Raw genomic sequence first — 21,328 nt, 5'->3', positions numbered from 1 at the left:
ACGAGCTCACGAGTGGATGAAATCTGATGAAAAATCCCCTACATTGGAAACGATGGATAATTGCCGCCACACATTCTTGCAAGCAGCCTTTTTTTTTCTTCATAGCTTGCGAATATTGCAAATGACTTTTAACACATACTCGGATCGGTCATTTCGCCTGTACTCATTACACAACACATTTTATTATGGTATTGCAATCGGTGGCAGCTACTACTCGAGGATATAATGTTGGCCGTCTTGGGCTTTTGCAGATAGAGAATAGGGGGAGATCCGTTCGATGTCGAGCAACGGCACGGCGCAACTTAGGGGCCTCCGCCTTGGCTTATTGGCTTCGCAACTGTTTTTTTTTTTTTTGTGCCGTCCCATGGTGCATGGACAACCCGACTGTATGTAAAGGGGCTTCTTGACCTCTAATCAATAGAAGAAAAGGCGATGTTCATGGCACATGTAACTTGGTTTGCTACATAGATGTGAAATGCAAGATATTATTATCAATTGTGAAAAGACACAGTAGATAGTATTTATAGTGAGGTAAAGGTGACCTGAGTCCTAGCAAATGCGTCTTTAAGCTTAGATCTATCTATGAAGCTATGTATAGCCATATCTGGGGAAGATGAGTTCCATACGGCTCATCTAAATCAGGTAGCAAGCTCTTATATAACATGCGACGTGCTATCTTGAACGCATGTCTTAACAGTTTCCCACCAAGGCTATTCCGTGTCAGGAGCGTCGATAAAAGCGGATTCATGTACTGGCGTAAATCCACAACACCCTCGGCCATTAGTGTCCGTCACGAGTCTTTTAATGTAGCCGTATACTACCACGTCTCGCGAGTATATCAGAACAACCGCGGTTCATAAGCCCTGGTCGACGCAGCGTGGTTGCTTCCCAGGAAGGACATCTTATATTTCGATGTTGATCAGAGCCTCAATGTTCTCTAGCCCCTTATACCGCAGCGCTTATGGACAGAGAGAATGCCAGGAATTAGACAATTAAGGGAGCCGCGGCGTTGCCGCTAGCCTCCTTGTACTCTGGATATCCCGGGTTCGTATAGGAGGTGCTCCATGACAAGGAAATCTACTATGTTTCCTCCTTTGGAACGCTGCCATGGCCCTATTCGGACAGCTGGAGAACGGGAAATTCCGACCTCAGAGCCGTCGGAACATCTTTGAAGAAATTTGTCTATCCCCTTACAGGATCAAGTGGTTGATTTAATACATTGACCGGCTTGCCTACTTAATGACCTACATAACCAATACACTCCAAAACCAACCCAGGACCCTTGGCCCCATGTAAGCTACTCATTACAAAGTACTCCTAGTCGGATTAGTCCCTATACAGCCGTGTAAACCCATCCGCCGGGGGTTGAAGCCAATTCCGCTCATCGTACTTCGTCTTGTCACCCTCAATAACATGGAACGTATAGATAATGCGCCCCTTCTGACTTAGATTTTTCTCGCTTTTATGCAGCAAATTGCCATGTATCAACACCAGCGAGCCCGCCTTAACCTCGCCCATCTTATACTCACCATCCTCATTCCGCCCACCCTTCTCCCCATACTCCTCACCCGGCGGAAACTTCGCTTCCTCATTATCCGCAAACTCGGTGCCTCCACCCTGAGCGCGCACGAATCGTTGGCGAATAGGCGCCCATCGGTGACTCCCCGGAAGGAAACTCAGACACCCGTTCTCGGCCGTTGCGTCCTCAAGCGCATACCAGAACCCCACGGCGCTCGGCGGTTCCGTATACAGGAACGTGCTATCTTGGTGCGGCGGCACCGCGCCCCCTATCTCCGGCTGCTTGCAAATGACCATGCTCTGGAGACACCTCGGATCCCTGAACCCCAGCGCGCGCGCAACCGCCGCGGGATGGCTCTCCTTACGGCCCGCTTCCACACTATCCCCACTAGTCCCCGCGCCCAGTAAATCTGGATTCAGCGCCGGATCAAGGAGCGCCGCAAATGGTGGTGAGAGAGAATTTAAAGCGTGCCCTATCTTGTTTATAGCGCGCGCTTTGGGCTTGGTTAAGTTGCCCTGGGCGTCGAATGCGTCCTCCTCGAAGAAGAATCGCACTTTGTCGCCGGACGTTAGGAAGTACTCATCGCCGACGTGAGCGGATTTTTCGCCAGTGCTAAACCGTGTTAGGGGGTGTGAGGATAATGGGAAGTCTTCTAAGAGCCTATGCGTTTCGGCGAGGAGGGCTTGTACGGTAGAAGGGGAGAGGGCGTCAGGGATGATGAGGTACCCGTCGCGCTGGAAGGTGGCGAGTTGATCGGGGGTTAGGCCGCCGTTTGAGACAGTGGTTTCCGAGGACATTATGTATGTGAGGTTTTGAGGGTTTGGGGTCAAGTTGGAATTATGTGGGATAGGCGGGGAGTTGCAGGTAAACCGATTAGTTGGAACATTTGAACCTTGGGAACTTACCTCATATGATGTCGGCATGCGATATGTAGTGGGGTCACGGAGCTTGGCTACGGAGCTCTTATCGATATGGTCCCGAGATGAGGGGTAGGGGTCGCACTTAGTGTGCGTAACAAGAAGTTAGACACAGTATAACTATTATACGGTACTACCTAAACGCCTCACCCCCTTTTAATAAGTTTTTAGAGGTACATATGTGTGTTAGGTACCTAGGTATGTAGGTATAAATAGCAATTTGAGTCGATTTAGACAGGTACGAATTGCACAGCTTCCTACCTAAACCAGCTACTCCTTATTTTATTTTAAATCATCTATTTTTTTCTATCGTTGACAGTTTTTTTACCATGAGTTTGGAACAAGAGGTCCTATCCGGACCGCCAGCCCCTGAGCTCCTGGATGATCGGATCTGGGTCGACGGATGCTGGGATTTCTTCCACCACGGCCATGCAGGCGCTATGCTACAGGCGCGCAAACTCGGCACTGAACTATACGTCGGTGTGCATTCCGACGAAGCCATCCTGGAAAATAAAGGCCCGACGGTAATGAACCTTCGAGAACGGTACGGATAACTCTTCCTGGATCGCGCTTTCAAGAGCATTCTGCTGATCTCTGGAGTTACATGAAAAAGGCTCGCTGCAGTGGACGCCTGTCGCTGGGTTACCCGGTCCGTTGCGTACGCACCGTATGTTACGCAGCTAGATTTCATAAGCCACTTCGGCTGCAAGTACGTAGTGCACGGCGACGATATCACGTCTGATAGCAGTGGTGAAGACTGCTACCGCTTCGTTAAGGCGGCGGGTCGATTCAAAGTCGTTAAGCGCACCCCCAGTATATCGACCACCGATCTCGTCGGTCGTATGTTGTTATGCACCAGGACGCATTTTATCAAGTCCCTAGAGGGGGTTCTTAATGGCTATGAAGGTAGCGGCACCGAAGCTGAGAGGAAGTCAGAAGGAGACGCCATGTTAAATCGAATCTGCCAGTACGCCACCGACGAGTCTGGGAAGAAATCAGGCGTGGATGTGTATTTCTGGTCAGCCTCTACCGCCGCCAAGACCGAAATTACAAATGAGAAGGGCTCGTTCCGCCCGCTACTGAGGGGACATGGACCGAAACCTGGCCAGAGAGTCGTTTATGTCGACGGGGGATTCGATCTGTTTTCTAGTGGACATATCGAGTTTCTGCGCCAAGTCGTTCTCACCGAAGAAAAGCTAGCGAGAAAGGAGGGCTGGTATGATCAGCAAGCTGTCGACGAACGCCGTGGCAAGGGCGCCGATTACGGGCCTGTTTTCGTTGTTGCTGGTGTTCATGATGATGAGGTTATTAACTACTGGAAGGGAGTCAACTATCCGATTATGAACATCTATGAGCGAGGTCTATGCGTGCTTCAATGCCGGGTACGTAACCTCCTTTTCCTCGACAGCTCTCCCTTTTTTATAATTTCCGTAATATGTCGCTAATTATCGATAGTACGTCAATGCCGTCATCTTCGGTGCCCCCTTCTCGCCAACCGAATCATATCTCACGAGCTCTCCGTGGGGCACCCCTGATGCTGTGTACCACGGACCAACATCGTTCATGCCGCTCTCGTATGACCCGTATGCTGTGCCGAAAGAAATGGGCATTTTCCAGGAGGTTCAAAGCCACGAGTTCCAGAACGTAAACGCGGGTACCATTGTGCAGCGTATCATGAGGAGCAGAGATCTCTACGAGGAGCGGCAGCGGAAGAAGGGTGTGAAGGCTGTAGGTGAAGCTGCGCACCGACAGAGGGAGATACTGGAGGAAGAACAGCGGCGTAAGGAGGAGAAGTATGCCCCTGCTGCGTAGGTTTGTAGTGGAATTCTGTTTGATTTCATTACAAGCGACAGATAAGCGATCGATAAAAAGAAAATTGGTACTGCATTGTATCTTAATGATGGTTTGAGTAGCCCTGGCTGGAATAGAGCCATAGGATCGTTTTAGTCAATTCATAGCAGAAAGAGAGCGGATAAATCGCTTCTATTTATCATTACTTAATAAATTCTGCCGCGTTTTGTCGACTCCGATCTTTACGTACGAAATATTATAACTATGAATATCAAGATAGGATTTGCTCGGTAACCACGATTCTAGGTTAAGGTTCTCTCTTGGACTATTTGTCTTGTCCCTATCACCTTCATCGATTATACGGCGGGCTTATGGGTAATGGATACTCAACCTTAGCTACTAGGCCATCTTCTAGTTAGATGCAAATACAATAACCCCGTCATTACATCTAACTACCTCTCTTCAGGCACTTGAAGTCAACCCTACCTACCTATATATGTAGAACATAAGATTAGTCTAGACAGCCTGGACTCCACATTTACCATTTAAACCCCAAAGACGCGTACTGATTTACCACAGGTAAAGCAGCGTGCATCCCAAGGCTCAGGCATGACTAGATAAGCTCGAAGCTTGCGGCTCCGTAACGTCTAGGAAAAGCACACTTCTCCTACATATACACAAGTGGTCTCTTGAGGCATCAATGACAATAACTACCTATCATAATTGATGAACACAGTTAAAGCGACAGAAATGTGATAGAAGGCTGACGTGAGGCTACTAAGAAGCGAAATATTAAGTGAGACGGTAACGCAAGAATGCAAGTGATCATAGGATTCTAATTTTGGTCTACTTATCCGCCTATCTAGTTCTGCTGCTACCTATGTACCGTATCTTATTATGCCTACATATAGGCCTCCAGGCGTATATAGCTAACCTAGTCATATGTGGCTTGCTAGCTGAGCTGTTGACGTGGTGGAAATAACTCGGTTACTTCAATATTGTGCTGACGAACCAACTATCGCGACTTCGAGGCTACGAATGAACTTATTTTTCTCAGTCATATTGAATGCATAAAGCCCGAGAAGGTCAGAAAAGAAAAGGAGAATAAGCGGTGAGAGAGTATCATGTCAAACCGTTCCTGAAAAATGGATGGACTTGATAAAAAGAAATCAATATTACATGTACATGCATGCACATAAGGTTCAATATTGTTTGAGTCAACGAGGTAAGAATAAGCACCTTGTCTGCCGCCTGTCAACTCTGCTGGTCTGTCAAGGGCTTGCCGCCTTTTTACGGCTGGGGGAGCTTGGACCAATTGGACTGGGATATGTGGTTTTCCAGAAGGAGCCAACGAACATTCATCTTACCTTGGGTACCTAGCCTAGGTGACGTGACTGCAAAAGAAATCAAACCCCCTTCCGCTTGGAGACCAACAGGTTTCACAAGCACCTCATTGTCTGCGTTACACACCTTTCAGGCATGATAGGGGCCAAGTATCAATCAGCTTTCTTTCTTTCTTTTTTTTTCTTTCCTTTTTTTAATGAAGTAAGAATACCTATGTATGTGCAATAAATTCCGGATCTTTTCGGGTTTTAAGGCTTGAGTGCCAGGCTTGAGTGCCTTACGTCTTGTCAAATTCTATTGCATCATATCATTCAACATCCGGCTGTAATAAAAATTTAAAGTTAAAGCGATGTACCGCTCAATATAGGTACGATAGGCACTGCATAGAAAGCTGCAGATTTCAGCAGGTACCTTTAATTGTAGGACACGGATTTCTTAGCGGTCCGTGCGCCCTTCTGGAAGGCGCGAAGAAGGCAGCGAACGCAAAGAAGCTCCAAGGAAAAAGGAGCTGGGGGTCTTTTTACTGCGCTTTTAACTGGGGAATGGCATCCTAAACAAGACCCACTCCCCCAAATTCCCAAGGGCTAAGGAACCAAGAGCCGTTCATGATCGTCTTCTTTTCAAGACCCAAGCAACTTAGCATCACTCCGTCCCCCCTCAATCGTCACTCTTTTTGCCACAGATAACCTGACAACACCTCTGATAGGAACAGAATCTATACTATTCCTATTCCTATTCTATTTGCTACAAACTCGTCTATATTCAGAGTAAAAGGGGATCTGATTGATTTGACCCTTATTCCTACCCCTCCTCATTTCCCTTATCCCGTATTCCTCCTTACGACATCCCACTCGGACGGACATCTTGGAGAGCTGTACCTAGCTAGGCTTGCTGCTTTGATAAGGACAAGTCTTACGCAGTACTATCCACAGTACTGTCAACCTAAAAGCAGTCACGAGTAAAGTCAGCTTTGTCGGGCTGTGTCGACTGCGTATCTCACAATAGTTACATAGTAAGTAAAGTAGTTGTACCTGCATCTTTATCTCCATCTCCGTATCCTCTCCCCTTAGGTATCCATTCATCTATAGCTATTCTCCTGTACCTCTTGCTTGTTCACATTACCCTGGTTCATCCAGCTGCTGTCCTCCCAATTTTCCCAATTTCCTACGTATATACCTACCTTTTCGAGTTTATCTTTCTTTTCCACCCTGCCATTCATCATTGAAACTATCATTGCCCTGCTTACGCAGCGCCCACCATACTTCTATTCGTATCCTCGCCGGGCTTTAGAGCATAGCCTCATCTTGTGTAGTACCTACTACCTCCTACATACAGCTCTCCCCTTAGCGCCTTGTTATTTCCCGGTTTTTCCTCTGATGAGCAAGCTGTCGGCTAATCCGAGCTGGATATGCTAGCAACTTGAATTTCTAAGAACCACCAAGATCAATAGTCAGCAACACGTACATCCTACATCGTATGTATATCGCACCCATATCTTCTGAGGTTGCTCCCTAGGTAATACTGCAATCGACATTTCCTTTCACTCACTAGCCCGAACGTTCCTCATTCAGAAAGCATCTACCTATACCCTCGACCATATATCTCAGCTATCGAGTCCTCGAGGCTTTCATTGATTGCCTTAGTTTTGCTTTTGCTGCCTTATACGCCATGTCTCTGCCTGTTGCTTATCAAAATGAGATAGGAATTCTTGAAAATCAAGTCCGGCTGAAGAACCCACCCGATATCCTACAATTTTGCTCCGACTATTTTCTTCGTCGTCTCGCCGACGAACGCGCTACCTATCTTAGAACCCGAGGCTCTTCATCACTCTGTAGAACTAGCGCCATGTCAGGAACAGCATTCACGAGCCCTTTCGCGGCAAACTCTAACCCTTTCAATAACGATGGATCCAAATCCGAGTCTGGTAGAAGCACACCACCAGGTTTATTAAATGTAGTTGAGGAGGACGAGAACGACACCATCACTTCGCCCACAACTCCGTCATTAAGGCCTAGTACATTCGTGACCCCCATACCTAGCGCTTCTTTCCGCGGTCCCTTTGGTGGCTCCTTGGACGGGTCGCTAGATGGTCCTCCATCCGCGTTCAGAACGCCACCAAATCCTGATAGTTACCCAGCCCAGTACAACTTTGGCCGCCGCACTTCAGTTTCCGCCGAGTCGCTAAAGCCAGTGGCGGATGTTAATGATAACTGGACACCCCCATCATACCCTAAAACCGCCGAACAGCTAGAGAGGTTGAAGAAGGCCATCGAAGGCAACTTCCTATTTAATCACCTGGATGACGAGCAAAATGCTCAGATCTTGGGCGCTCTGCAAGAAAAGCCAATTCCGGCTAAGGATATCAAAGTATGCATCTCCCCCCTTTAGTGCCTATGTTAGAGCCTAACGTTAGTATAGGTTATTACCCAAGGTGATGCGGGTGACTACTTTTATATCGTCGAAAGGGGCTCTTTTGATGTATATGTCAACGACGCGGGCTCACTCCAACCCGGTCCCGGTGGTATGGGCAACAAAGTAGGAACCATACAGTCCGGGGGGTCTTTTGGCGAGCTGGCCTTGATGTATAACGCGCCGAGAGCCGCCACTGTTACTTCTGCCGAGCCTGACTGCACATTATGGGCGCTTGATCGCGTCACATTCCGTCGGATTCTTATGGAGTCTACATTTGCGCGCAGAAGATTATACGAAAGCTTCCTAGAGGAGGTACCGCTGTTGTCTTCTCTTACGCCCTACGAAAGGTCGAAGATCGCCGATGCGCTGGAGACCAAGAAGTTTCCCAAGGGCTACAAGATCATCAGGCAAGGGGATATCGGTACCTCATTCTTCCTCCTAGAGGACGGTGAGGCAGACGCTTTCAAGGACGGGGGATCGGAGCCGGTGAAGCATTACAAGAAGGGTGATTTCTTCGGTGAGCTTGCGCTCTTGGACGATAAGCCCCGTGCTGCGGACGTCATCAGTGCTACTGAGGTGAAGGTTGCGACTCTAGGCAAAAGTGCGTTCCAGAGATTACTTGGACCTGTCGAAGGTATCATGAGAAGGACCAAGTACGTAGGTGTTAAGTCGGGGGTTGAAGACGTTGACCCCCTACACGCTACAATTTAATTAACTGCGCATTTCCAATGTATAGGCAGTGAGAATTAGACATGACACTCTAGGAAAGGGGGGTAATTTAGACGACGGATGGCAGCATTCATTTTTTGAGGAGGCGTTCTCGGAATTACCCTCGTTTTCCGTATTAAATAGGACTTGTGATAGCTATTGATACCGCAGCAGGGGCATTCTACCTATTTGAACTTGTTCCATACAGGACTTAAGCTGGTATCGTGATTCTGTTATGAATTATGAGTTGGTACCATGTTCCCTCTAATTTCAACCGTAACGCCGTCTCCCAGCCCGCATACTCGGGACCATTTCCTCGTCTTCTTTTCTTCTTTTCTTCCATATAATATTCAATCTAGCAATAATTTCACGCACTACCTCTTTGCCTTTCCAAAACCTGCTGTCTTAATCCTTCGGTAGCAATCTCAGTCTCGAGCACCTTACCGACACCTCGTCTCCAAGCCTCGTCAAGCCCCTTCAGCTCGCCGCCAACCTCATCCTGGACGCGCTTCCGTTGAATATTGACAACGTCGATCTCCTTCTTGGTGGCGTCGAGTTCTCGCTCTAGGTCCCGCAGCTCGGCTTCCAACTGCCAGTTCCCGACTAGCCAAGCGTTCTTGCCGAAGTTGTCTAGAAGCTGTAGATGTGTGTGTCGGCCGGATAGATATGTGGCTGCGGTGTAGGCGCGCGAGAGCTCGGCTTCTAGGTGTGAGGGGTCGGAGGATGTAGAGGGGTCAATATCGCTGGCTTCGTACCGGGTTAGGTCGATTGCGCGTAGGGGTTGCTTGGAGGCAATGCGTGCGAGTTCGCCAGTTATGGCGGGGGAGAATTTTGGGGAGGGTAGGGAGGGGAGGTTGGAGGGAGATGGAGAGTCGGAGGATTGCTGTTCTTGGGCGATTAGAGATTCAGCGGCTGCGCGCTCGGCGGGCGTGGGTTCAGGGTCGACGTCTAGTTGATGATATTAGCTTGGATGTATATGAAGGTAGGTACCTAAGTAGGTATTGGGTGATAGCCATCGTGTAAGAGGAACTGGGAAGCTTACAAGGGAGAGACTCGTGGACCGTGGTGCGGATGGAGGAGGACATGGTGGATATGTCGAGCTCTTGGAGTTACTAATGGGCTAACTAATTGAATAACCGCGAATTAAGACGTAGGAGAAGGCGATCGCGACCGCGAACGGGAATTTTGATATCGATATCGTTATCGAGATGTGCAGGTGTCAGCAGCTGTTTTACGTTTAGCGCAGCGGGAACGGGCTGAGGCGGAAACGGTCGCAATGTGGTCCCCGAATTGTTTAGGGTGGGGTTTCGCGGCAGGGGTCGAAGTGCTAATGACGTATATACTTGCCGTATGTATCACCGTATGTAATCCGTACCTATGTATGTAGAACCTATATAGAACCTACATAGGCAGGTGCGCCTTCGCGATGGGGTTTCAAAGAAGACATCATTTAACTCGGATTAGGTTTGTTAAGTTAAACTCGAATGATATATTATTTAACTATATATTATTTACGTCCAAGACTCCAAGTATTCAGGACAATACCCTTGGGAATGGTCCCGTTATAGCACTTAGTTATACACACAACCCTCACTTCAGCTCCTCCGGTTGCTGTGCTGAATGACTCGTTCGCTGGTCCTTGGGCAGCCCGTCCCGGCTAGAAATACTGGGCATTTCCCATCGTACCCGAATAATCAGCTCCCAGGCGCTTGAGACCGTTGTTATATAGTAGAATAAGAGAGCCAATATGCCACGGGGCCAAGAAAGCGAGAAAGATGGGGATGACTCTCCCTTACTCTCGAGATTCCGACAAGATCACGACAGCGATGCTCGGAATAGTCGAATACCTAGATTACTTCTAATATTCCTACCGTTTGCGATATTGTTTCTGATCGCGTGTCTCCCGTCGGAACGCCTGACGCAGGGTATTAAGCTATGGCCGTCTTACTCGGGGGAGAGCTGGGAGGGAGAGTCGTATGGTAGAGACGATGAATACCTTATTGGAGTTGGAAAGGCTGATATAACTGGGTGAGCACTTATATAAGCCCGAAGCTATTATTAGTGATATGCTTATATTATATTTCATGGATGCTAGGCCTTGCGTCGAGATTAACTTAATGGGATATGCCGACCCGCACCAAATCGGAACCGGTTTGCGACAACGACTCCATTCGCGAGCATTTATTGTAGCCGACCCTGTCAATCCCTCCGATAGATTCTTATACCTCGTCCTTGACACCCAGTCCGGCGATACGGCTGTCCGATATGGTATCTTGTCGGGATTGAATGAGCTTGGGCCTGAATATGAAAACTATGGGCATCACAATCTGGCTGTGACGGGCACCCATTCGCATTCAGGCCCTGGTGCTTGGCTCAACTACCTGTTACCTCAGATCACAAGCAAGGGATTTGACCAGCAGAGTTATCGGGCTATAGTCGATGGCGCTCTCCTATCCATTCGTCGTGCGCACGAAAGCCTTGCCCCGGGACAACTCAGTGTTGGATCTACTAAAGTATTCCGGGCCAATATCAACAGGAGTCTTTTTGCCTATCTCGCAAATCCGGAAGAAGAACGTGCAAGATATAATATTAGTTCCGAAGATGATGGATCCGTAGAGAAGGACCTTACTATGGTTAAATTCCAACGAGCTTCGGATGGCAAAAATATTGGCGTGCTTACTTGGTTCCCTACGCATGGTACCTCAGTGCTTGGAAACAACACTTTGATATCAGGTGATAACAAAGGAGTGGCGGCATATTTGTTTGAAAAGAGCGTTATTGGTGAAGAAACTGCAGCAGAGGGTTTTGTTGCTGGTTTTTCGCAAGCAAGTGTTGGTGATACCAGTCCCAATGTTCTTGGAGCGTGGTGTGAAGATGGTTCAGGACAAATGTGCAGTTTCGAGAATAGCACTTGCAGCGATGGTAGATCTCAACATTGTCATGCTCGAGGTCCCTTTTTCACGGTCGACGACGAAGGCACATCTTCATGTTTCGAGGTTGGCAAACGCCAATTTGAACCCGCAAAGAAACTTTACCATCAACTCAACCAGGAACCGAATCCGGTACGCGGGGGATGGGTAAAGTCCTTCCACACATTTCACAACATGTCGAATCATCGGTTCCAATTATCCAACGGAACGGAAGTCGAAACATGTCCTGCGGCATTAGGTTATTCATTTGCGGCTGGTACCTCTGATGGACCTGGTGTTTTCGACTTCACTCAACATAACAATAATGATTCGAATACCTCTCCGGTATGGCGTGTCGTAGGCGGCATGCTAAAGAATCCAACAGAGGAACAAATCGCATGTCACGCCCCAAAGCCCATCCTACTCGATGTTGGCGAGGTGTCCAGCCCGTATCAATGGACTCCAAATGTTGTTGATGTACAAGTCTTCCGCGTTGGCCAGTTGGTAATTATTGTTAGTCCCGGCGAAGCAACAACCATGGCTGGACGGCGCTGGAAAAACGCAGTTAGCAACGAGATCACAGCACTATTCGCAGATGAGACTTCATCAGTTTCCCCTGTCATTGTTCTCGGTGGGCCTGCAAATAGCTACACACATTATATCACTACGGAGGAAGAGTATGGGTAAGTATAATTCTTGTTTCTTTTCATGCAGCTATTTATTACTTATTTCTTGTGGGTTTTCGTGTTGGAGGTCGTTTACACCACCACAATCCTGATATCTACGTGGAGATTCATCGTCTTTCGTATCACGCATCATCGAGATTTATCCTTGTAGACCTCCCCAGTTTAACTTTAGTGCGATGCATAGCATTTCATGAAGGATTCAGCAAAGCTTACGTTCAAAAACAGGATTCAACGATACGAGGGTGCTAGTACACTGTACGGGCCGCACACCTTGGCGGCCTACATCAACGTCACTCTGTCCTGGATACCGTCCTTGAGCTCGTCGGCTAACAGCCGGCCACCTAGAGGGCCAGAACCACCGGATAACAGCAATCGTAGTCTTAGCTTCATCCCTCATGTCATTCAAGATTCCCCGCCTCTCTTTAGAAGTTTTGGCGATGTTAAGCAAGACGTAGAAGAGAAATACCAAAAAGGCGTACGAGTAACTACGAAATTCGTTGGTGCCAATCCAAGGAATAATCTCCGCCTCGAGCGGAATTATGCCGTCGTTGAGAAGCTCATCGATGGAGTATGGAAAACGGTCCGTGACGACAGCGATTGGCACCTAGTGTTCCGGTGGCGCCGCACCAGCGAGCTACTGGGCACCAGCGAGGTTGAAATAACCTGGGAAACGGCGGACCCGTGGGCGGAGCCGGGACGCTATCGGATCCGGTATTATGGAGACGCCAAGAGCTTGGCGGGGCAGATCACGGAGTTTGAGGGTGTAAGTGGTGAGTTCGAACTCGTTGATGATCAATGATCAATGATCGATGATGGGCCGATGGAGAACCTGTGGGGCGATCCAATGAAGTGGTTCCGCCCGGTGCTCCGGGTCGTAGCGCTTTGCTTGTTTGCTTACGCTATTTTATTTGTACATGATATCACATCTTACGGCGGGGACTCCATGCATACCTAAGTACATAATAGGATGAATGTACTACCATAAAGCTCGGAGTGTTACGTCGGCGATGCATAGTGCCGTCAGCGGCGCGTTAGGGGTTTTCGAGACACGAGGAAAGGAAACTTAATACAATGTAATGCAGGGAAACACATGGAAAGTGGAAAGGGGGGAATTCCCTATCCCCTGGATCTGGAGAATTAGATGGTTTAGCGGTTATTAGCGCAGGGGTAAATTGGAGATTGTTCTGTGTATGTACGTGACGGCTGGTCTGATTCGTGACTTTTTTCTGGATGGAAATAAAAGAATAACATGACCTTGGTTTAGTGATGATGATGATGTGTTTGTTTGGCACGTCAGATTCGATGATATGTGATATGATCCGTTCGTGCATGATTTCAATGTTGTACCTTGCCAACCCCACGGGAATATCATCTCGTATTCTGCTGGGTTTATCCTTACCCCTTTTCCTTCTTTGCCGTTTTGTACCTACATAACATACACATATGTACATTCGCAATCAATATCCACACTCCCTTACGTCGTTCGTACCTGATCTACAACATTACGCTAAGTCATTGTCTAATCACCTCTCATCACTGTATGCTCGGGAAATAAGTTGTTCTAGACCAGGAACCGGAGATTTGTGACCCTTTTTACATTCCAGGGCTTAGATGAATCTCTCTTCATAGCTTAGAGGTCTAAGTGATTTGTCTACGTCTTGTATACTGTGTAATCCTATGAAGATGCCAATGAGTTTACGTAGTCAATGTAAGACAAGATTCAATAAAGACCTCATATTGCGGAAAAAATATGTAGCCCGGGTTCCTAACACCGTCGCTTTGAAGATATGAATATGCACTGTATATGCTCGTCCATGCATGCTTTGCTTGGGAAAATGTTCAGTGGTGAAGTAAAATCAGTCCCAGTATTCCCGGTGTCCTTGCTTGCCCTTATCTCCATTTCATTAGCATCCTTCCGGCGGAACGATTGGAATACGCAGATCTCAAAGGTATTGCCCCTTGAAACCGGTGACGCGGGAAATTTTGTTGTCTCTTGTCTCCTGCATCCCCTATTTTGTCTCGTCCCGGCACGTCTGAGATATACGCGCGTAGCTTGGATCGCTCCCGTAACTTAGGGGGCGGACCTTTGGGTATCATAACGTATGAACAGAACAGAACAGGACAGAACTGAAGGACGAAGCCGGATAGCCACGCACTTCCGAACAGTTGAAGATAATATATGCGTGTGAGAGGAGCGAAGGTTGCGAAGCGGGAGGATAGGAGAGGCACGGGACAGGAATTGATATAGTGAATAAATGGTTGAATTTTAAGTCCGATCTCTCTGCCTCGCCATAAAACATCGGAAATATGCCCAAATATTAGGCGGTCGCGAAATTTTTTTTTTAATATATCTCCTTTTTATACCGCATGCTTTGGCTACGGCAGAGCTAGCAGTGCAAAGTGGCCACCGGCCACGGGTCGCGCCGTGAACTGAAGGCCGCCGGGGTAATCGCCGGTAGCAGCGTCGTAAAGATCGGTGAGCGGCTTGTTCGTAGGTGTGATATCAATCCAGCCAGCTATGAGACGGATGAAGGTATCGCGGGTCTCCTCACTAGAGATAGCTGCAGCCCATAACATCCAGTCCGTTTTTGTGTACGTGTGGCGCGTGTCGAGCGGTACACCGTATTCGAGCGCTACCGTCGGGTAGAAGTCTGATTGTATGTCATACACAGACTTCGGCACGAAATCTCCAAATCCCAGCAGTGAGTTGGCGTACAAGTTGTAGAGTAACCCGTGGGAGTCGTCGTCTCCATAGCTCAGTGTAGCATGGGGCGGGTCCGCTGCCGTGTTCAGTCCAAATCCCTGCCACTGCTCGATGTACGACTTCGCTGTGTCGTCGAACGACTTGGCGTCATCATCGTTGCCCGTACGTTCGGAAATCTCGGCCATAGCCTTCAGACCAATAATTCCTTTGAGTCCCAGGTTCGTCTGGTTAGCTAGAGAGCCTGCGAAGTCATCCGTTGAAATTTGGTCCGCGGGGATCAAGGCCTCGTCTACGAGGTAACCCGCCCATTGCTTCAGAATGGGGTAGTGCTGGGTAAGGTAATCGTTATCGTTGGTGCGTTGCGCGTACGCGAGCACCATGATTATCATGTTACCGCACTCTTCCAGCGGCATGAGCTCATCATCACCGTTAGGGTAGCCCTTAGCAACGGGGAAAGTTCCAAGGTCGTGGATAGCGTTAGTGTTAGGATAGTGGCCGCTCTCCTGATTGAGGAATAACGGCTTGAGCAGGTAGTCGAGGAGGGAGGGGTTAGTATATAGGATCAGCGGAATGGCGGGGAAGATGACATCTACGGTCTGGATATCGCTGTTTGAGCTGATCTCCTTGAGGAACACTAGAGGGTCGGAGTCGGTGCCTGTAAACTGCAAGGCACCGAACGTTTGTCTGACACTAAGGCTCGTCAAGGTCAAGTAGTTCTGGCCTGCAGCAGCTAACGAGTCCGAGGCTATTTTATTATCCAAGTCCGTAGATAGCTTCGAAACCTCGTCGTAGTCGTTGTAGAAAAAGGTCACCTGCAACTGTTAGATCGGATATTTATATTTTACATCATTAGAAAAACTAACAGCGTCAACAGCCGAGTTAAAATAGCTCTGCCATAGTGCAGGGTAAGTGGTGAGGTCGCTGCCTTCGCCTAGGAGGTTGATTGCGCCGTCCTGTGTCATACCAAGCGTATACAAGGTTGAAACGGTAGACGACCCGACGGAACCAAGGTCGCTAGAGAAACCGAAGACCGGCCTACAAAAAGGATTAGTATCCGAGCGAGGTAGGAAAACAATACCCATCATGACGTACCAGTTATCTTGTACAGCTCGGAAGTTGGTGTCTTTAGTATTAGGAAGAACGCCATTGTTGAGAAAAGCGCCTCTCACGTCAGTGTCGGCACCGATTTGCCACGAGAGCTATGAGATTATATCAGTCCTGCTCAGCGTTAGGCTATATGAGTGGGCTTCTCTTCACTCACGTTATCCGCGTCTTTGGTGGACCAGAACCAAGTGCCCCAGTTTGCTTGCTGGTTAGTCTCTGAAATCGCCGCCTGGTCCTGACGCTCGAACTGATGGTACGCAACTCCGTCGGCAGATTGGTAGTCCCACTCGATAACGGCATTAAGGTCACCAGAAGCCCATTCTACGAGGATTAGTGAGTAAATATGCCAGTCACGAAAATAGGATTGCCTAACTTACCAGCTGAGACGTCTGCATACAGCTGAACATCATGGCTGGCGCCGTCTAGCGAGTGAACACCAACGTCGAGGTAAGAGAATACTAGAGATTGCCGTTTCAGATCGGAGGGCGTTACAGGCGACAAGAACGTAATATTCATCTCAACCTTGTCGCCTACGTTCATCACAAACGTGCTTCGTGTCGACGTGTAAGAGAACTCAGTCTGGTCCACCACATCTGCGCCAGGTGGTGCGCCTAGCCAGTTGTATGATTTTCCATCTACGCGGATGAATCCCGCCCAGCCAGTGTTCTGTTGACTGTGTAAGAGTTAGCTTATGAACAAGAGGGAAATCGACGGGAAGGGGAAGCATACTTCCAAAACTTTGGCCATTCACCGGCAAGATAACCTCCGTTCCCACCGTCGCTACCAACATTTAACCACGAGTTGAGATATGGCGACTTGACAGCCAGAGGAATTGCAGGAGGCCTTGCAGGACTAAAGCTTGACGCGGCATCAGCTAAGCTACCGAGGAAAGCCACCCCGGCCAGCACGCTTCTAAGTCCCATCACGGATGTTGAAGTGTAATGAGTAGATAACCCAAGGCACGAAAACCTGGAAAACCTGAAAAGGTTTGGATTGGGGGGTTGTAAGGGATGATGGGCAAGGTCCGACGTTTCGGGAGCCTAAAGAGAGAGCAGTCGAACCTGTTAAGGTATGTTGATGTGATAAACTTAGAAGGGGAGATACAAAAGCTGTGCTCGAAGTTGGGAACGAAGGTTGATATTTGAATAAGATCACAAACCACTTATCTCCGTACGAGATATGCAGGCCAATCTAGGATCTGGAGGCGTCCAAGCTAGCAGGATCAGATGGGTGGACAAATAAGGAAGGTTTCGCAGATGTGTGGAAGTACAACGCGGACAGGGAACTGAGGGGGGACATTAAGCAAAGGCTAGGGATAGAGAGAAAAGAAAGTAGTCATGAGACCGAGTATATGCTACCATGCATGATCAGGTCACCACCTAGGCTGGGGCGTATTCCAGCTCTATTCAATCTTGGCCTACCTCATATACAACTACATAGTCATGGTATACCTATAAACGAAGCCAGTTATCATTTTTCAAGACGTGCTCGAGGAGCTTCGTGAAGCTGTGGTGCTTCGGGCCTTTGTGATGACATATTAGTTTATGGTAGCAATGGCATCAAGGGACTGCTCGGTGGGTCACAAGCCAGTAAGTCCAAGATCTAAAACAAAGGACAGCTAGTTAGCACGCGGTAAACAGGAATCAGCTTTGTTGGAATTAAAGAGACCGCGTGCGAAATGAGGATCGTTAGCACCATCATAGACTTACTATGTATGTACAATCCGTATAGACTTAGCTAAGAGCTCAGGGAGTTATGACGGATACCGGGCAATCCACCTTCCATGGAATGGGGTTTAGGTAACTGTGGAGAGCGTTGTTTACCTGGTCGTTTACCTGGTCATTGAACAAGACCGGAATGTGCCGGTAGGGCCATAGGTCTCACCCGGAAGAGGAAGGAGATCTGCGGCCCGTTTGAAAAATACCAGAGGGAACGGGCACGTTGTTATGATGCAGTAACCTACACTACCTACCTAGGTATTATTGAATCGAGGCGCTCAGCCGTCTAGAGCCGCTGTTTCTGATCTTGATATTTTGTATCACTCGTAGATTCACCTGTACACAGTGATAGTCATAACAGATTCGATGTCGAACATTCTTACCTGCGGGTTCAGGTACCGCAGCCAGCCGCCGCGAACCCGTATTTGCTTGTGTTTGAGAACGAAAACAACAATCTTAGGACGTGTTTATTTTCCCCGGCTGTGAATAAGATAAGCGCGTGTTACGCCGCCACGTCAAGCTACCACGCTGTCATAATGCAGGTCCGGAAAAGCTCATTAATGCTAGAGCAGCATATATAGCTCTGGAGCTCTATTAGACCCCTAGTAAATTTCGCCGCCCTTTAACACTATTGCCTATTCGAGACACAGCGCATAACGAATCGAGCTAGAGTTATTTGAAGGGATAGACTATTTCTCTAAAGTCAAAGTCAACCTGTCATTTAGGGTCTATTCCTGGTCTACTTCGCCAAGGAACAGTATGCATATTGCTGCTCTCTAGTACTTACTCTGTGATAGTCACAGCCCTGAAAAAATTTTCTTTCTCATGGCATGCCTGCATGTTCCCGGGGGAATAAGCTCACATGTGTATATTGGCATTGTGGCCGGCACTTTCACGAAGCTTGGGGGCCTCGGTAGCTTAGAGGCTTTAGATTCGGGCCATTAGGCCGCGCCGCTTCGCAGCTGGTCTATGTATATAGACGGACGCAAAGTAGCTCCCGCTGTTCCCGGCTTCCAAGCCTTTCTAGGCGGCATTATGGTAGCCCCCGATTCTGGGGAATCAAGCTTGGCGTTGGACAGTGCTAAATTCTCATCTGTATACCGTGTTGTATCTTCCCCGTAATTGGCTTTCGAGATCTCGTGTCATGCGTCTGCACGGTCTCTGCTGTCATTTGAGGCTTGGTAGTCCCTTACATGAATCTTGGTTGGCTAGTCCGATACTATTGTATTCCGCAGAGGGAAGGAGTCCAATAGTCGGTGTAGTTGTGTAGTTGTGCAGTTGTTCAAATGTCAAGCACTAAAATAAATCGATTTCAACGGTTTATTGTTCTGGTGAACCCTGTATAAACCCCAACCCAGCTGATGTGTGGGGGATCGACAACTGAGACAAAGAAGAGTAGAGCTCTAATACCTAATGTCTTCTTTAGCATTACCATAGATTTCGTTCATAGAATCGTAGTTAAGGGTTAGTTAATGATAATACAATACACACACAGTCCTAATGTATAGGTGCTCAGTGTTCAAATGTAAGGTAATATGTGACACGGCAACTTATAGCACTCCATAGTCTGAGTCATACAAGTTCTATGCCGTACTAATAGAATGCGCTGACAACACATACACCTAGGAGTAGAACCTAGGAGTAAATTTTGGTTGAATTGAGTACCCGGCGGTAACGTAGTGGTCGCCGGGTCCGAGGGGGAGGGGCAGCGCGGGGCGCGAGATTGTGACCATCACCCCAACGGCCAACGGCCTCACGTGTCAAGGATTTAACAGTCTTATTCTCACCTGTGCCAAGTTTTCCGCCAGGATCGGGGACTTCTCCAGCTCACGACAATCCGGGGAAAGCGTCGATAACTTCCGGACTGGGTCGACTAGGTCGACTAGATATCGCACATGAGGAGTAAAACAGAGCGTTTTTAAACGAAGATCATGGGATCTTAGCGTTGCATTGGCGCCGCGCGTCCAAGCCTTTTCACAATCCCTCTTCCTGGTCCCTCTGACTAGTTTCACGATATATGTTAGTATTCCGCGTAAATTGCGCCGATTAGATGCCGCCTTCATGGATAGAGTGTGCCACACAAGGTCCAGCCGCCCAAGTGGCCTCGGGATGACGGAATGGCCCCAACTGTCGGTAAGCCTTCCCATGGGGAGCTACTACTATATGCCGTGCTACCCCGCAATCTAATCATACAGAGGAACAAGGTCCGATGCTAGGGATTCTTATAAATTTCTCTGCCTTCTAGCTGGCCTCGTGGTTACCTTCCAAGGCCGAGCTGTCAGCAAGGCGTGGCCCATCATGTATGGGCGGGTATTACACCTGAAGATATGAAGTCATTACCGTATGCCTAACCAACGCCCATCCATCTTGCTTTATGGCGGGACAGGAACGTTGCCAGTCCACTTTGACGAACCAGCTTGAGGTCGTAAACGGTGCATGCGACGGCCCTTAAAAGGCTCTAGCCTCATATTTCTTCTTAGGGCTAGCCTTTTGTCCGAATAGGAGGTTCTGGGCGGTTGCAGCCAAGAGATGTCAACCATGAATTCCGTGCTAAACTTACGAGCTAGAGACGGTGCCCATATGTCCTCTGAGGACCTGCCGTATTAGGATATTTCGCGTCGGGGTAGTAGAATGTCGACATATTGGTGTACAAAATATAGTGATGTCTTATAAGAACACTGGATTTAATGTTCACATGACTAATAGGTAACTAGTAAGGAATAGGGTGGTATTTCTGCCAACAACGCTCCAAATCCTCATTTAGATGACGGATGTAAGAAGTTTACTTCAAGTCAACTGGCGTCGCTAATTTTAATGCTGAGAGCTTATTTTTAGGATTATTGGTTATCGGGCTTCGGGTTTCTGAAATAAGATAAGACGGTAGCAAACGACTGAAATGGATGTAGGATGCTTGATATTTTACTGGCTAGCGAGCGTCGTAATTGCAGTGTAATGTCTCTGATGTTGCGCAGAAGCCGCCAAACGAAGTCAGCAGCAATGCGTCGTACCTACATTGCATTGCATTGAATCTGAACCGACAGTGGGGGCCATGTAGCATCTTCTCGCATCCACGGGCCATGCTTTTGACCTTGCTGCCGGAAAATATTCGTGCCGCCGGTGCTCCAGCAAATTTCAAGGGCGAAGAGGAAGCATCATAACATCTTCTATGTCGGCTAGAACATCTGACATATGAACCCCCCCCGCGAGCATTTACCATTCGAGATGGGTCCAAGTGGGATTATGCCTAGCAGTAGGGATATGTGCCCTGGATAGTAATAATTTTATCGGTTAAGCTTTCACATGTCGGGCTGAATCGATGAATCGATACGCACCAGTCCGCCATACGCCTGGTTACCGTGGTGCTTCAAGGGCGCCCTAGTGCTCAATAGCGGTGAGCCTAATAATTGAATCGCATATAGTTATTACTGAGCGGGAAAAGCAGATTCAGGGGTTGATATTCTCCGAGGATCTGTGATACGCCATTGTCGTAGATCAAGCTAAATAAGCCCCGTTAAA

The 21,328-nt window shown here is 48.2% G+C and overlaps 6 protein-coding genes across 6 annotated transcripts; 3 read left to right on the top strand and 3 right to left on the bottom strand.

The window, feature by feature from the left end:
• Nucleotides 1-1,188: 1,188 nt before the first annotated feature.
• On the bottom strand, nt 1,189-2,425 carry F5Y00DRAFT_248139 (phytanoyl-CoA dioxygenase). The gene has a single exon (XM_048009390.1). It carries the CDS (start codon nt 2,314-2,316, stop codon nt 1,327-1,329), a length of 990 nt encoding a protein of 329 aa, XP_047860608.1. The 5' UTR covers nt 2,317-2,425; the 3' UTR covers nt 1,189-1,326.
• Nucleotides 2,426-2,456: 31 nt separating this feature from the next.
• Nucleotides 2,457-4,450, top strand: F5Y00DRAFT_188873 (ethanolamine-phosphate cytidylyltransferase). The gene is made up of 3 exons (XM_048005130.1): nt 2,457-2,980; nt 3,050-3,818; nt 3,892-4,450. Exons 1-3 carry the CDS (start codon nt 2,766-2,768, stop codon nt 4,246-4,248), a joined length of 1,341 nt encoding a protein of 446 aa, XP_047860607.1. The 5' UTR covers nt 2,457-2,765; the 3' UTR covers nt 4,249-4,450.
• A 2,496-nt stretch (nt 4,451-6,946) lies between these two features.
• F5Y00DRAFT_188815 (camp-dependent protein kinase regulatory subunit) lies at nt 6,947-8,820 on the top strand. The gene is made up of 2 exons (XM_048005129.1): nt 6,947-7,938; nt 7,990-8,820. Exons 1-2 carry the CDS (start codon nt 7,240-7,242, stop codon nt 8,692-8,694), a joined length of 1,404 nt encoding a protein of 467 aa, XP_047860606.1. The 5' UTR covers nt 6,947-7,239; the 3' UTR covers nt 8,695-8,820.
• Nucleotides 8,821-8,895: 75 nt separating this feature from the next.
• Nucleotides 8,896-10,062, bottom strand: F5Y00DRAFT_248127 (Pre-mRNA-splicing factor SPF27). Its single transcript, XM_048009389.1, has 2 exons — nt 9,734-10,062; nt 8,896-9,639 (listed from the first exon to the last, which is right to left on the bottom strand). Exons 1-2 carry the CDS (start codon nt 9,774-9,776, stop codon nt 9,059-9,061), a joined length of 624 nt encoding a protein of 207 aa, XP_047860605.1. The 5' UTR covers nt 9,777-10,062; the 3' UTR covers nt 8,896-9,058.
• Nucleotides 10,063-10,091: 29 nt separating this feature from the next.
• On the top strand, nt 10,092-13,201 carry F5Y00DRAFT_188791 (Neutral/alkaline nonlysosomal ceramidase). The gene is made up of 3 exons (XM_048005128.1): nt 10,092-10,719; nt 10,787-12,283; nt 12,512-13,201. The coding sequence occupies exons 1-3, from the start codon at nt 10,439-10,441 to the stop codon at nt 13,083-13,085; spliced, it is 2,352 nt and encodes a 783-aa protein (XP_047860604.1). The 5' UTR covers nt 10,092-10,438; the 3' UTR covers nt 13,086-13,201.
• Nucleotides 13,202-14,662: 1,461 nt separating this feature from the next.
• On the bottom strand, nt 14,663-17,017 carry F5Y00DRAFT_266303 (glutaminase GtaA; the record flags this gene model as incomplete). Its single annotated transcript, XM_048011923.1, has 6 exons — nt 14,663-15,802; nt 15,854-16,025; nt 16,083-16,189; nt 16,252-16,415; nt 16,472-16,767; nt 16,824-17,017. The coding sequence occupies 6 exons, from the start codon at nt 17,015-17,017 to the stop codon at nt 14,663-14,665; spliced, it is 2,073 nt and encodes a 690-aa protein (XP_047860603.1).
• Between the last annotated feature and the right edge of the window lie 4,311 nt (nt 17,018-21,328).

This window comes from Daldinia vernicosa (genome assembly GCF_022497035.1).
Source record: "Daldinia vernicosa strain CBS 139.73 unplaced genomic scaffold F5Y00scaffold_69, whole genome shotgun sequence".
In the NCBI taxonomy this organism is placed as follows: Eukaryota; Fungi; Ascomycota; class Sordariomycetes; order Xylariales; family Hypoxylaceae; genus Daldinia; species Daldinia vernicosa.
This window is presented reverse-complemented; position numbering and strand designations above follow the sequence as displayed.

Bases quoted from the DNA above. Each gene is read 5' to 3' on its own strand.
- F5Y00DRAFT_248139 (XM_048009390.1), bottom strand. From the start codon at position 2,316: ATGTCCTCGGAAACCACTGTCTCAAACGGCGGCCTAACCCCCGATCAA.
- F5Y00DRAFT_188873 (XM_048005130.1), top strand. From the start codon at position 2,766: ATGAGTTTGGAACAAGAGGTCCTATCCGGACCGCCAGCCCCTGAGCTC. The intron at 2,981-3,049 runs GTACGGATAACT...TACATGAAAAAG, and splicing joins GTAATGAACCTTCGAGAACG to GCTCGCTGCAGTGGACGCCT. The intron at 3,819-3,891 runs GTACGTAACCTC...AATTATCGATAG, and splicing joins TATGCGTGCTTCAATGCCGG to TACGTCAATGCCGTCATCTT.
- F5Y00DRAFT_188815 (XM_048005129.1), top strand. From the start codon at position 7,240: ATGTCTCTGCCTGTTGCTTATCAAAATGAGATAGGAATTCTTGAAAAT. The intron at 7,939-7,989 runs GTATGCATCTCC...ACGTTAGTATAG, and splicing joins TTCCGGCTAAGGATATCAAA to GTTATTACCCAAGGTGATGC.
- F5Y00DRAFT_248127 (XM_048009389.1), bottom strand. From the start codon at position 9,776: ATGTCCTCCTCCATCCGCACCACGGTCCACGAGTCTCTCCCTT. The intron at 9,640-9,733 runs GTAAGCTTCCCA...ATCATCAACTAG, and splicing joins GGTCCACGAGTCTCTCCCTT to ACGTCGACCCTGAACCCACG.
- F5Y00DRAFT_188791 (XM_048005128.1), top strand. From the start codon at position 10,439: ATGCCACGGGGCCAAGAAAGCGAGAAAGATGGGGATGACTCTCCCTTA. The intron at 10,720-10,786 runs GTGAGCACTTAT...CATGGATGCTAG, and splicing joins GGAAAGGCTGATATAACTGG to GCCTTGCGTCGAGATTAACT. The intron at 12,284-12,511 runs GTAAGTATAATT...GTTCAAAAACAG, and splicing joins ACTACGGAGGAAGAGTATGG to GATTCAACGATACGAGGGTG.